Genomic DNA, 12,506 nt, shown 5'->3' with positions numbered 1-12,506 from the left:
GCTCATTTTAAATATGTTAACAAAAAAAAATTTACCACAATTAGGATTTGATTCTGCCTCTACTCCCCACTTTAAAAATCTTACTTAAGGGAGGGAGTTGAAGAGGAAGGAACCTGTGGCTGTTGATAACATCAGTAAGACTTAGCATATAGTTTTGTTTTGATAAATGTAATTGTGTGATTCCAGGGAATTGTTTCATCTCTCTTAACAATAGTATTCCATATTCCATCATTCTAAGTTGTAAAGATAACCTGAGATTTCAAAGAATAGCCAACAGTCTGCTGATTGTGAATGTGTCATCTTCATTCTACGCCTCTTTAGAAATTTCATTTTGGCCCCCCTATGGCCTCTTTTACCTCTACATTTTAACCTAGATATGAACTAGATACTTCTTTTTTATATGTCAGCGGGAAGTTCCTTTACAGAAAAATTTATTCTAAAAACCTCTCTGTTGTGAAATGTATATTTCTAATATATAAAATCTAATAATGATTGGGTATTATTTTAATCTAGCCTCAAGTAATTTTTTTTTAGTTTTATTAACATGTTTTGTTTGTACATTACAATTAGAGATTACTTCCACTTCTTGAGGGGACTCTTGTAACCAAAGTAAAACAGCTAAGTAATATAGTGACCTCATATGAATGTACATGCATCATTTTACATTTATAACACTCCCCCCACCTCTTTTTAAAAATTAACAGAAATCTATTTTCTCTCCCCACCTCCACTCCATTAGGGGAAAAAAAAAGAAAGAGAAACTAATTTCTTGTAACAGATAGGCATAGTCAACAAAACAAATACTCAGCTCAGCGTTTGGGTCCAAAAAATATATGTGTCTCGTTCTCCACGCTAAATCTATCTCTGTAATAGATAGCATATTTCATCATTAGTCCTCTGGAATTATGAATTGTCATTGTGTTGATCACCTTGGTTTCTCCTTAGAATACCAAGTGATTTTAAAGGTAATAAATCTTATTTCTTTTGAATGATCATAAATGGCATGTATCTTAAAATATTTTAAATGATACCTCTTACCCCTTCTAGGATTATCTGAGACAACTAGATCTACTTTGTGCTCAGTGTGAGTGTGCATGCAAGACATGTAAGACATGGTCCCTCCTGGCCTTCAAGGACAGTAATAGTCTAGTTAGGAGATAGGGTTAAGCAGTCTGAAAGAATAGACCACAATAAAAAATTGCATGGGTATAATTATGTGATATAGATTGAAAGTTCTGTGGAAGTTCATGGAAGTTTAGTGATAATTGCCAAGCAGACATTCAAGAAAGAGATAGAATTTATTAATTTAGAATTTATTATTAAAGCATAGTCATTTGTGAGATATCTTAGGGAAGACAGGACCCATTTGACAGAATTAACATAAATCAGTTTTTCATACTGCTTGTTCGTAATGCCAGAGGAGGCCATAGGCCATAGGTGTTTGCTTTACTATGAAGTACACAGCAGTAGCATGTACGTATGAGGAAGAGGCAATTATTATATACACCATTGTAAACCTGTGGGAAAACCTGGGGGCTTTCCCACCACCACTTACTATTGACTTCTTATCTCATTCCCCACAGCAGCTGTTCTAAACCTCTTCTACTCTCCTCAAGTCCCCGTCTTTATCTCTAACCCTTCACCTTCAACATATAATATGGACTCACACAATGATTACCCAAAGGAAGAGCAAGGACCAGACTTCCTGGTGCCAGAATTGCACTACTCCTAGCCTTAAGCCTGAACTGATTTCATTTGACTGTTACGAGCCTTTGTGAGAACCAAATAAGGTTTTTGTGTGTGTGTTTGTGTGTATGTCTATATACATATATATACACACATACAGTGCTTTGCAAACCTTAAAGCAATATAGAAATGTCAGTTTTATTATTACTGTTATTAATATCTTTCTCACCATTAGGTATATACATTAACTCCCCACTATCTTATTCCTTAAATAACATGGGGGAAGTGCTTATACATTTAGATACTATTACTTCATTATTTTTATTACCCCCCCCCCCCCCAGTGAGTTAAGAAAGTCTCAGAGGAATCTCTTGTGTGTTGGTGTCATGGTATTTTGGGGGCCCTCTTCCACTTTTCTACCAACAGAACCCCCTTGTTCCTGCTGTTCTGACAAGAAGAAGGATACCATTGAAAACAATAGAAAAGAAGCAGTGATTAACCTGAATATTTATTACCCCTAAAGGCATGCTAAGTGAAATAAAACCTGCCTTCAACTAGTGTTATGTTTTAAAATAGACATCAGAACTTAGCTTACATATAAACGAGTAACCTAACATATGCTTAACTATAATTTATAGAGTAGCAGTGCAGTGACAAGAACACACTTAAATTAGCACTTAAAGCATGGTTTTTGTGTGAGAGAGAGAGTGTGTGTGTGTGTCTGCACGCGCTGGGCAAAGTTTCCAAATTGCATTCTGGTATTGTGTTGTTTTTTAAAAGCCTTGGTAAAATAAAATAAACCAATGCCATCTTTACTAGGATATACAAAGTTTAAAAATTAATCATTTACTTGGCATTTGATTTTGTTTACATTTGACAGATTGTTGCTTAATAATATTTTTATAAATGTCATCCTTCCATCTGTCCTGGAATCTATCTGTAAAGTATTCAAAATAAATATTAAAATGCCTGAACCCAATTACCTAATTTGTATTTAATGATTCCAGTGTGGATTTTTAACATACCTTAATTAAAATATTTCTATAGAGATTGTCAAACTGAAATTATTCTTTTTATCATCTTTGAAATAAAAAACATGTTTGTACAATCTTCATGTCTGTTTCATTCAGAAGCTAATATTTTTCTTTGGAATAAAGAGGAATTTTTACTAATAATTTTCTAAAAGCATAAACTTACGTGAAGCATTTTTACTTTTAATTATCACCATTTATGACTGAAAATGAAATATGATGGAGGTGATATAATTGAATTGATCAAATTCTACTTTTTTTAACATAGAAATGACATAATTCATGATATATAAAATCAGAATAGCTTTTAAGATGTATTTTATCTTCTAATTGTTATTTAAGAAAAAATAATCGCTAGTTATTATAATATTGGGGCTGAATATGAAATGAATGCGTTATCTTGAAACTAAAAATTTCAAATACATTTTGCCCCCCAAAAAAATTCTACTTCAGTTTTTGTCTCAGTAGTAGAAATGTACTTAAAAACACAGAAACTCTGTTTTACTGTAGATCATAGATTTGGAACTGGAAAAGGCCTTAAGGGTCGTTTATTCCACTCTTCTCATTTTACAAATGAAGAAACTAAGACCAAAAGAAGTTATGTGTTTAGTCACATAGGAAGTAAGTAGCAGAACCAGTATTCAAACATAGACCTTTGGATTCTAAATCTATTGCACATTCTACTGTATTAGACTCTTAGCTGAGCAGTAAAAACCTTTAGCTCAATGAAACCAGTTAGAAGTAAAAGTCTTTTGCCAGCTAACCCAAAAATAGAGCTACTCGCCCTGAAATGGGAGGGTTGGAATTGTCAGGCATGCCTTCATGAAAGAGATGAGACTTAAGCTGAGTCTTAGGGCACAGAGAAAAAAATTACGAGGGAATTTCCTTGAAGGCACGAACTGTTCATTTTTGTCTATATATTCCTAACAACTGGCATAAAGCCTTGCACATTATAGGTTCTTAATACATATCTGTTGAATTGATTTGCAACCTATTTTGGTGAAATGAGGCAACAATATATTTATAATAATAGCTAACATTTTTATAAGTGTTTAAGGTCTGCAAAACACTTGACACATCTCATTTGTTTTTCACAACAACTCTGCAATGTTAGTGTCATTATCCATATTTTTCAGATGAGGAACCTGTGACTAGAAGGTTAGATGATTTACCAGGCTTACAGAGCTGCTCAGGTATCTGAGGTGGGATTCAAACTCAGGTCTTCCTTGACTACAAGTCCAGAACTCTCTCTCTTACTCCAGGTTGCATCAAGTGTGCAACAATAATAATATAGAAGTGACTTTTTTTCTAATATCTCCCACATTATGTGTGTGTATGTATACACACATACATTTATAGTATATAATATCATTTACAGCAAATATGAGATTTGGAGATGTTAGGCATCTTCCAAGGTCTCAGAGCTAGTGTGACTTTTTGCACCCTGATATTCCATTTGATATACCTCATAAATAATAGACACTTAAATGTTTATTGAATTGAATTCTATTTATCAGTATGTGTGTGTGTATACATAGAATTTTTTTTCCTTATCATTCCTATTAAATTGTTAGTCAAGGGCAAGAAAGCATGTTCTAGTTATGTTTCCCTCTTCCTCAGCACCTGGTTTGTGCATTGTGCCAGAAGGAGGGAGCATTCTAGGAAGTAAAAAAATACAGCATGAGTAAAGGCCTCAGTAACAGTGACCATGGCATATATAGCAGACAGCAAGGGAACAGGTGATGTATATTGGGTATATTATTAGGAAATAATGTTAGACAGATATAATGGGACCAGATCATGGTAGGTCTTGAAATTGACTACCTTGTTGTTGTAGTAAATAGGAAGGTAGTTGATAGTTATCTTAGAATGATACAAGGGCATGATCCTCCGTGATGTAAAATGTACACTATATATCACCACTTCTGCCTAATAAATCATTATGTAGATTTTTTAATTTGTTAACATGCTTAAAACTTTTTGAAACTATTAATATTTTCTTCTTGTGTTTTCTCTTGGGATAATGGTTTTCCATTCATTTCACCTACTGGATAAAGGGCATGACACAAAAGCTTAATTAACATCACAGGACCTTAATTCAGCTTCTGGTTGAGCCACTTCCACGACTTTGGGCATATCACTTAACCTCTTTGGATGTCAGTCTCCTCATCTGAAAAATTCCAGGGGGGAAGGGGTGATAATTAGATTAGACAGTCCCTGAGTTCCCTTCTAGCTCAAGATCTGTGGACCTCCCTTTTTCAGGCTTTAGAAGGGTGTTCCCTGACTCTGATGTACCAGAATTTAATGAACAATCTCTATTTCTGCATTTAACAACTAGTGTTTTGTGAACACTCATAATAAATAAGATGTTCTTGATTCTACTAGGCATTAATATTGTGTGAACCTGCCTGATGTAGTGGAAAGAACACTGAATTGCAGTCAGAAGATCCAGGTTTAAAATCCTATCTTTAATTATTTGCAGGACCTTTGGCAAGGCATTTAACTGTTTAATTTTGTAGTCTTGGTATTTTCTCGGAGATTTGGTTTCTTCTTCTCTAAAATAGGAATTCTTACATACTTATACAGGTGATTTTGAGGGAAGCTCTTTGCAGATTGTAAAGTACCTTATAACATGAAATTCTATTTACCACTATTAACTATTGTTATTACAATAACTATCATTTATATAACCTTTAAGGTTTGCAAAGTACTTCACATGTTAACTCATTCAACTACACATTGCATACTAATGTTCCATACTTTTATTCAAGCAGAGACTTCACCTCCATCAATGCTTATTATATATATAATGATATTTATAATCAAAATATAGGATATTAAGCTATCAGATGATTATAAAAATGTAAACAGGATCCAGATTCATTAATTTCCTTACCATTTTCCCTATTGTGTATATTAGTTTTCATTTTGCACAGATAACAAAATTGTGTATCTTTCCTAAGTAGTCATTTTGCTATTATAAATTTTATTTTAAGAGCTTTTTATGAACAAACTAATTTGACCAAAGAAATTTTTAATTGATGTCAGAGTGTTTTTTTAATATCAGAATATGTGAGAAGGGCAGGACACTATCCTCTATACCTTTTGCATCTTACATATTGTTAATTAATATTTATAGTGAATACCATGAGGCATAGCAGGATCCCAATATGGCTTCTGATTATAAAAAAAAAGAAAGCTGTATTCCAGATAGCTTTAGAATTTAGCATATATTATCTATATCATAGTTCATTTAACCTTAACAAACCAATTATGTGATACATTTATTGTCAGCCATACAATATTCAACCAGAACAGTAGATTCCCTGGACTTTGTGACTAAACAGAAATGTATTGTATCCCAAAATTATTTAAAAGTAACTCTAGAGTCTTCTCAGTAATGCAGGGCTATAAGTCAACTCCAAAAGACTCATGATGGAGAGAGATGTTTACATTCAGAGAAAGAACTAGAAAGAAGAGAGTTTGAATGCAGATTGGAGCAAACTACCTGCTCTCTGTCTTTTTCTTGTTTAGTTTTGTCTCCTCTTTCCCATTGTTCATTCCATCTGATACAATCCTTCTTTATAACCTGACTAATGTCTAATGTGAAAGTGTTTGCAGATCCTATACTTGATTGTATGCCACCATGGGGGGGCGGGGAAGGGGAGGGAGAGGGAGAAAATTTGAAACTCAAGGAATTGTGGAATTGAATCTTGTAAACTAAAAATAAACAAATTAATAAAGACCAAAAAATTAAAAAAAAAAAAGTAACTCATTGTTTTACTTTTGAGAGACCATCAGATTATAAAGTACCTTACTCAGCTTAGCTGAATTATTCAATCATTGAGAGTATTTAATTGACATATTAGTTAATAAAAATTTACCTAAAAATCACTTACCATGTGCTAGACATGGTAATAAATGCTGGTATTACAAAGAAAGATAAAAAACAGTCTACTTGAGGAGCTCCAATTTCATTCCTTCAGTTTCATCTCTTTTAATATGTCCTTGTTATATTCAGGAAACATTATTGGCAGCTGTAATGGCATCAGAAGGAAATTCATATTATTTTGCTTTTAAAAGTGTCTTAATTTTAAAACAAAATATGTAACTGAAACTGATAAAATTAACTAAATGCCATACTTTTTGACTGTAGCCTCCTATATAGTACATCTTTAGTGATTATACTTCCTTTCTTTGTCTATACAATTAGTAAGATGTTCTTAATATAATTCATAGTTAAAACTGAAGTGATTATAATTCTTTAAACTGCTTGAAGTAAACATACTCTTACTGAACTCTAAAAATTATGACTTTCTTGAAAAATGCTATTTTTACATATATATAATATATATATTAATAACATAAGTTGGTTATAAAGAATATTAAAGCATGCAATTTAATATCATTGTTCTCTCCTTTTCCCAAATAGAAAAAAAATCCTAAATATTTTCTCCCAATTTATGTGTTTATAGGTCAGCATGGCTTCATTGAAAGAGTTAGACCAAAGGTTATTTGAAAATTACATTGAGTTGAAAGCAGATCCTATTGTTGGCTCCTTAGAACCTGGAATTTATGCAGGCTATTTTGATTGGAAAGACTGCTTGACTCCAACAGGTAAACAGTTTTAAATTATAAATATTTTAAAGGAAATAGAGCTCAAATAGCATTAGTTGATACTAGATAAAGTTTGAGAAAGCACTTTATGGTTAGATCACTCTCCATTTTATTCAAGCTTTTCTCAGGTTTACTGTTTGGTTTTTAGATGTTAAGAAGCAAAAACAAAAGGTATCCTGGGATTTGGCGAATTCTTTTGGTATTTTTAATGGCTTGTAAATTGCCCTTAAATACTCTAAAATGATTAATGTATCATTTAATAATTGATTATCTCAATTGTATTTTTTGTAATTCTCCTTCAACGTTTATTGTAAGTGACAGCTTTATATAATGAATTTATGGCAGCCATCAATTGTTTCTAAAAATCTGGTCACTTCTATATAAGACCTCATTGTTGATGATGAAAAGGTGAAAGTTATTAGAAAAATGTGTGGGAGTAAAATTACTACAGTAATCTAGCAAAGAAAATTAAACCACAGAAAAATGAATGATACAGTAAAAGACTCTCTTCATGATATTGAATAGTCACTTCAGCCATCCTTCAGCATGTTTTAAAATAATGAATTTCTTGCTTGGTAGAAGTTATATGTTTCCTTTAAGTGAACTTTTTATTTTGTCAGACCACAGTTCTTATTGATTATTTTAATGTAAAAAGAAAGCAGATACAGAATTCTAATCAGTAATAAAATATTCACACCAAAATGTCTTCCTGGCTCTGTGTGGTGTGTGTGTGTGTGTGTGTGTGTGTGTGTGTGTATTATTTGCTATTTTCATTTGCTTATTGATTAATCATTTAAAATGATTAAAAAGGGACTTACTAAAGTAGGCATTGTGCTGTGTGCTTGGGGAGATACAAGGATGATATGAAACTCCTTCCCTCACAGAACTTAAAGTCTATCAAGGAAGATAAGTTTAATCAAAGTTATAATATAATTAAGTTAATTTAAAAAATACAAATGCAGTCCTATCTTTTGCTTTCATCATAAATAGTAATGAAATCTCAATTTGAAGATATAAAAATGATTAAGAATATTATAATCAAAGTGTTTACTTATCTCAAATCTTGACTAATGGGCCCAGCTCCTTTCTACATGATCTGTCCTCATTCTGTCTCTCTGTCTGTCTCCTTTCCTACACATACCTATACTCAGTCAAATGGAATTACCCACTGTTCCCCTAAAAAAGCTCATTGCTTTCCTGACTCCAGGTCTTTTCTCATGCTCAGTCCTCACTTCTGAAATACCCTCTGTCATCCCATTTCTGCCTTGTCAAGGCCATGTTCAAAGGCTCTCTTTTCTATTAAACCAGTGAGATGGTGCAGTAGAGTGCTAGACCCAAAATCAGAAACACTTGAGTTCAAATTCAGCTTCAAACACATACTAGCTATGTGACTCTGGCAAGTCATGTAATCTGTCTGCCTCAGTTTTCTCAACTGTAAAATGGAGATGATAATAGCACCTCCCTCCCTCCCTCCCCTGAATTCCCAAAGCACTTTTTCTCTTCTGCTATCATGACAGTTATCACATACTATCTTGTCGTCACTTGTGTGTGTATATGTGTGTGTCTGTATGAATGTATATTTATGTGTGTGTGTGTGTGTGTGTGTGTATCATTGCCCCTTCTAGATGGTTAGCTTATGAGGGCAAAGACTGCATCTTATTTATCTTCTTCTCCACCGTACCTTACATATAATAAGTACTCCACAAATGTTTGATGAATATTCATGAATTTTTATTCATGAGTGAATGAATGGATTTTTTGGACCGTTCTCCTGCCATTTAGGTAGGGCCATGCTAATATTTTCTAACAAATGAGCTTGTTTAACTTTAAAGACCTCTAGATGAGATTCCACACCTTCCTATTTTAAGGAAGGAAATAAGCATCTATTGAGAAGAATCTACTGTATGACAGACACTGTGGTAAATGCTTTTCAGATGCCTCATTTGGGCCTTACCCATTTTACTGTTGAGGAAATGGGGCAGATAGAGATTAAGTGACTTGCCCATCATATCATGGTTAATATATGTCTGAAGCTAGATTTGAACTTAGGCCTTCATGACTCAGTTCACCAGTGCTCCATCCATTGGGTCACCTACCTGCCTCTTTACCATGCAGCTACCCACAGAACAACAATTCCATCATAAAAGATAAATTAGTACAAATGGCGAAGATGAGGTATAGCTAGATTCCAGTAATCTCTTCTTATCATTATTAGATTTAAAGCAAAATAAATCCCACTGTAGCCTTTGTATGGTTCTATGTGTGCCAAATTTATTTTAACAAACAGTCCTCTTCTGTGTGCCAAGCAAGAAGAAATATAGTGAAATAGAGGACTAGCCTTGTGGTCAGACAGCCTGGGGTTTGGGTCTTGCTATAGATGATCTTGGGCAAGTCAACAAGGAGCTTTGTGTGCCAGGCATTGTACTAAGCTCTGGGGATACAAAGGAAGACAAAAACAGAACCTAATCTCAAGGAATTCACAGTCTAATGAAGGAGACAACATGAGCATGACTGTGTACAAACAAGATACATGCAAGATAAATTGGAGATTATTAACAAAGGGTAACTCAACCTCTCAACACCCCACATAACTCTCTGAGATTCTGAGTTATATAGGAATTGGTGATCTTCAGAAATGAAAGGAGTTTATACACTGAAACTTTCACCACACTGAGGAAAATTATCAGTGGCCTAGAGCTACTACCCTTCCACTATCTGTCCCATAGATTTTTTCCTACCTCTGGCAAAAAAAAAAAAAGGTTTTTTTATATATTTTATGCACACGCGCACACACACACATACACACACGGCATTATCCTGGGTATTGCTAAAGATTAGAGGCTTAGAACAACCATATCAGGCAGACAGGGCAGGTATTATTTTCCTTAAGATTACTGTGTAGGTAGGTAGAGCCTTAAGTTGAGTTGAATTGTTTTTACTCTCTTAAAATTTACTTTGTTCTTTTTTTATTATTAACTTCCTCTTAAAGGTACTTGGGCTGAAGTTGTGCTTAACATTGTTACATTAGAAACTTTTAAGTTATTTTTTCAGTGACAGCAAAAACATTTGCCGACTTTCTAAGTTGTTTCCACCTTTGTGAACTGTGTTTAATTGAGTTATTTCATGGTTGTACCTTTCTATTCCATATTGAACCTTGAATAATTTTGTGTAGTCACATAATTTTTTTTAATGGTTAAGATTAAGGCTTAGTCTAAGACATAAAGGTAGACTTAATAAATATTTATCAAGTGCCTACTACATGTCAGGCACTGTGCTAAGCACCAGGAATACAAAAAGAGGGAAATGATAGTCCCTTCCTTCAAGGAACTTACAGTATAATGGGGAAAGCAATATACAAACAAATGTATACGAAGCAAGATGTATATGAAGATAAATAAAAAATAATTAGCAGAAGGAAGGCACTAGAATTAAGAGGGGTTGAGAAAGGCTTCCTATGAAAGATGGGATTTCATTTGGGACTAGAAGGAATCCAGGGAAATCAGATGGTAGTATTGAAGAGGGAGGATGTTGTAGGCATGGAGGACAGCCAGAGAAGTTCCCAGAGCCAAGAGTTGGAGTGTCTTGTTTATGTAGCAGGCAAGAAGCCAGGTCACTGGATCTAGGAGAATATGGCAGGGAGTAAGGAAAAGAAAGATTGGAAAGATAAAAGGGGTCTAGGTTATGAAGGGGTTTGTATGCCAACCAGAACATTTTATATTTGATCCTGGAGGGAACCACTAGACTTTATTGGGGGTGGGGGGGTGGGGGGGCGGGCAATGACATGATCATACTTGCACTTCAGGAAGATCACTTTGGTGACTGACTGGAGGATGGATAGGCGAGGGGATAAACTTGAGGCAGGCAAACCTCTGGCATGCAGTTGCAGTAATCCAGGTGTTAGGTGATGGGAGCCTCCTATCAGAGTGGTAGCAGTGTCAGAGAAAGGAGGGGGGTATATTGGAGAAATGTTGCAAAGGTAAAATTGATAGACCTCAGCAACAGATTGGCTGTGGGTGAGGGGGGTGGGGAGGGGTTAGAGAAAGTGAAGATTCCAGGATTACTTCTAGGTTGTAGGTCTGAGGGACTGGGCAGGATAGTGCTTTTCTCTTTGGTAATAGGGAAGGTAGCAGAAAGGATTAATTTTGAAAATATATTTCTACTAATATTTACTAAAATATTTCCAGCCAATTTTGATGTCTTTAGAGGTTACTTTTTAAAAAATGTGCACATTTAAAAATGCAAATTATTTACGTAACTGATTAAGCAGAACAGTGGTTGACAGTGAACTTAGTGTGCTGTCCTGTTTATACCAATTCATAAAAAATCCAGTTGATTAATTTCATGATTCATGAAGAAGTATCCGTTAAAAGTCACAGCAGTATTTTTAAAAGTTTGACAGATGTTAAGCTACTGTCAGCCCTTTATTTGTGTTTGTATCAGTAAAGATTATTCTGGTTAGATTTGAGTCATATAACTGACTGTTCTTACTTTTGATTTTAATTTTACCCATAGTTGCTGAAATTTCATTTTATTTAAGATCTCCAGGTATCAGTACTTGTGCATAGTACTTTGTAGCTGATTTAAGAATTCTATTGGTCTCCAAAAGAATATAAATAAGAATGTGTCTATTAATGTCAATAAAAACTTTCATTTTTTATTTTAAAATCATAATTTTAATGTCATGATAGACATAGTTGTATCTATCCAAATGTTTTATCAATTCTAGTTTCTATAAGCCTGCTACAAATGAGATTTATCTGTTCAAAGAAATTTTTATTTTGCCTATTTTAAAAATGAAGGTTGTTGTGTTTTTTTTTTTTAACACATCAATTCCAGTGCATGGCATAGATATTGAGAATTTTGTTTTAATGTTAGGTATATATCACACAGCACCCAATTTTGGTGTCAGAATGGTAACATGTTTTAACAACTACAGGAAATAAAATTTTAATAATATGGGAAATGTATTATTCAGTTTAATAATAATATTTCTAAATTATTGATTTGTCAGAAAGAAAATCATCACTAAATATTTTAGTGCTCTCAGCTACATTTCACAATCAGGTTACCCACAATTCAGGGACTGGCAATGACTTAGACCTACAGGAAAATTTTTAAATTCCCATTTTAGGAATTTTATATAGTTACATCCTTTGATCCATTTGCTTAAAC

At 33.8% G+C, this 12,506-nt stretch overlaps 1 protein-coding gene across 2 annotated transcripts in view; it reads left to right on the top strand.

Annotated features, from left to right (window-relative positions):
• Window positions 1–12,506, top strand: part of EXOC2 (exocyst complex component 2) — a 244,976-nt gene that overhangs the window by 174,280 nt on the left and 58,190 nt on the right. For both annotated transcript variants that reach the window (XM_069103597.1, XM_069103598.1), the window contains one exon: window positions 7,193–7,334. In XM_069103597.1, the coding sequence (XP_068959698.1) occupies window positions 7,193–7,334 (142 nt within the window). The remainder of the gene's footprint in view (window positions 1–7,192; window positions 7,335–12,506) is intronic.

Source organism: Petaurus breviceps, unplaced genomic scaffold (assembly GCF_028583685.1).
Source record: "Petaurus breviceps papuanus isolate PSGF00001 unplaced genomic scaffold, PetGlider_PUasm1.0 582, whole genome shotgun sequence".
In the NCBI taxonomy this organism is placed as follows: domain Eukaryota; kingdom Metazoa; phylum Chordata; class Mammalia; order Diprotodontia; family Petauridae; genus Petaurus; species Petaurus breviceps.
Note: the sequence above shows the minus strand (reverse complement) of the source record. Positions and strands in the feature narration are given on the sequence as shown.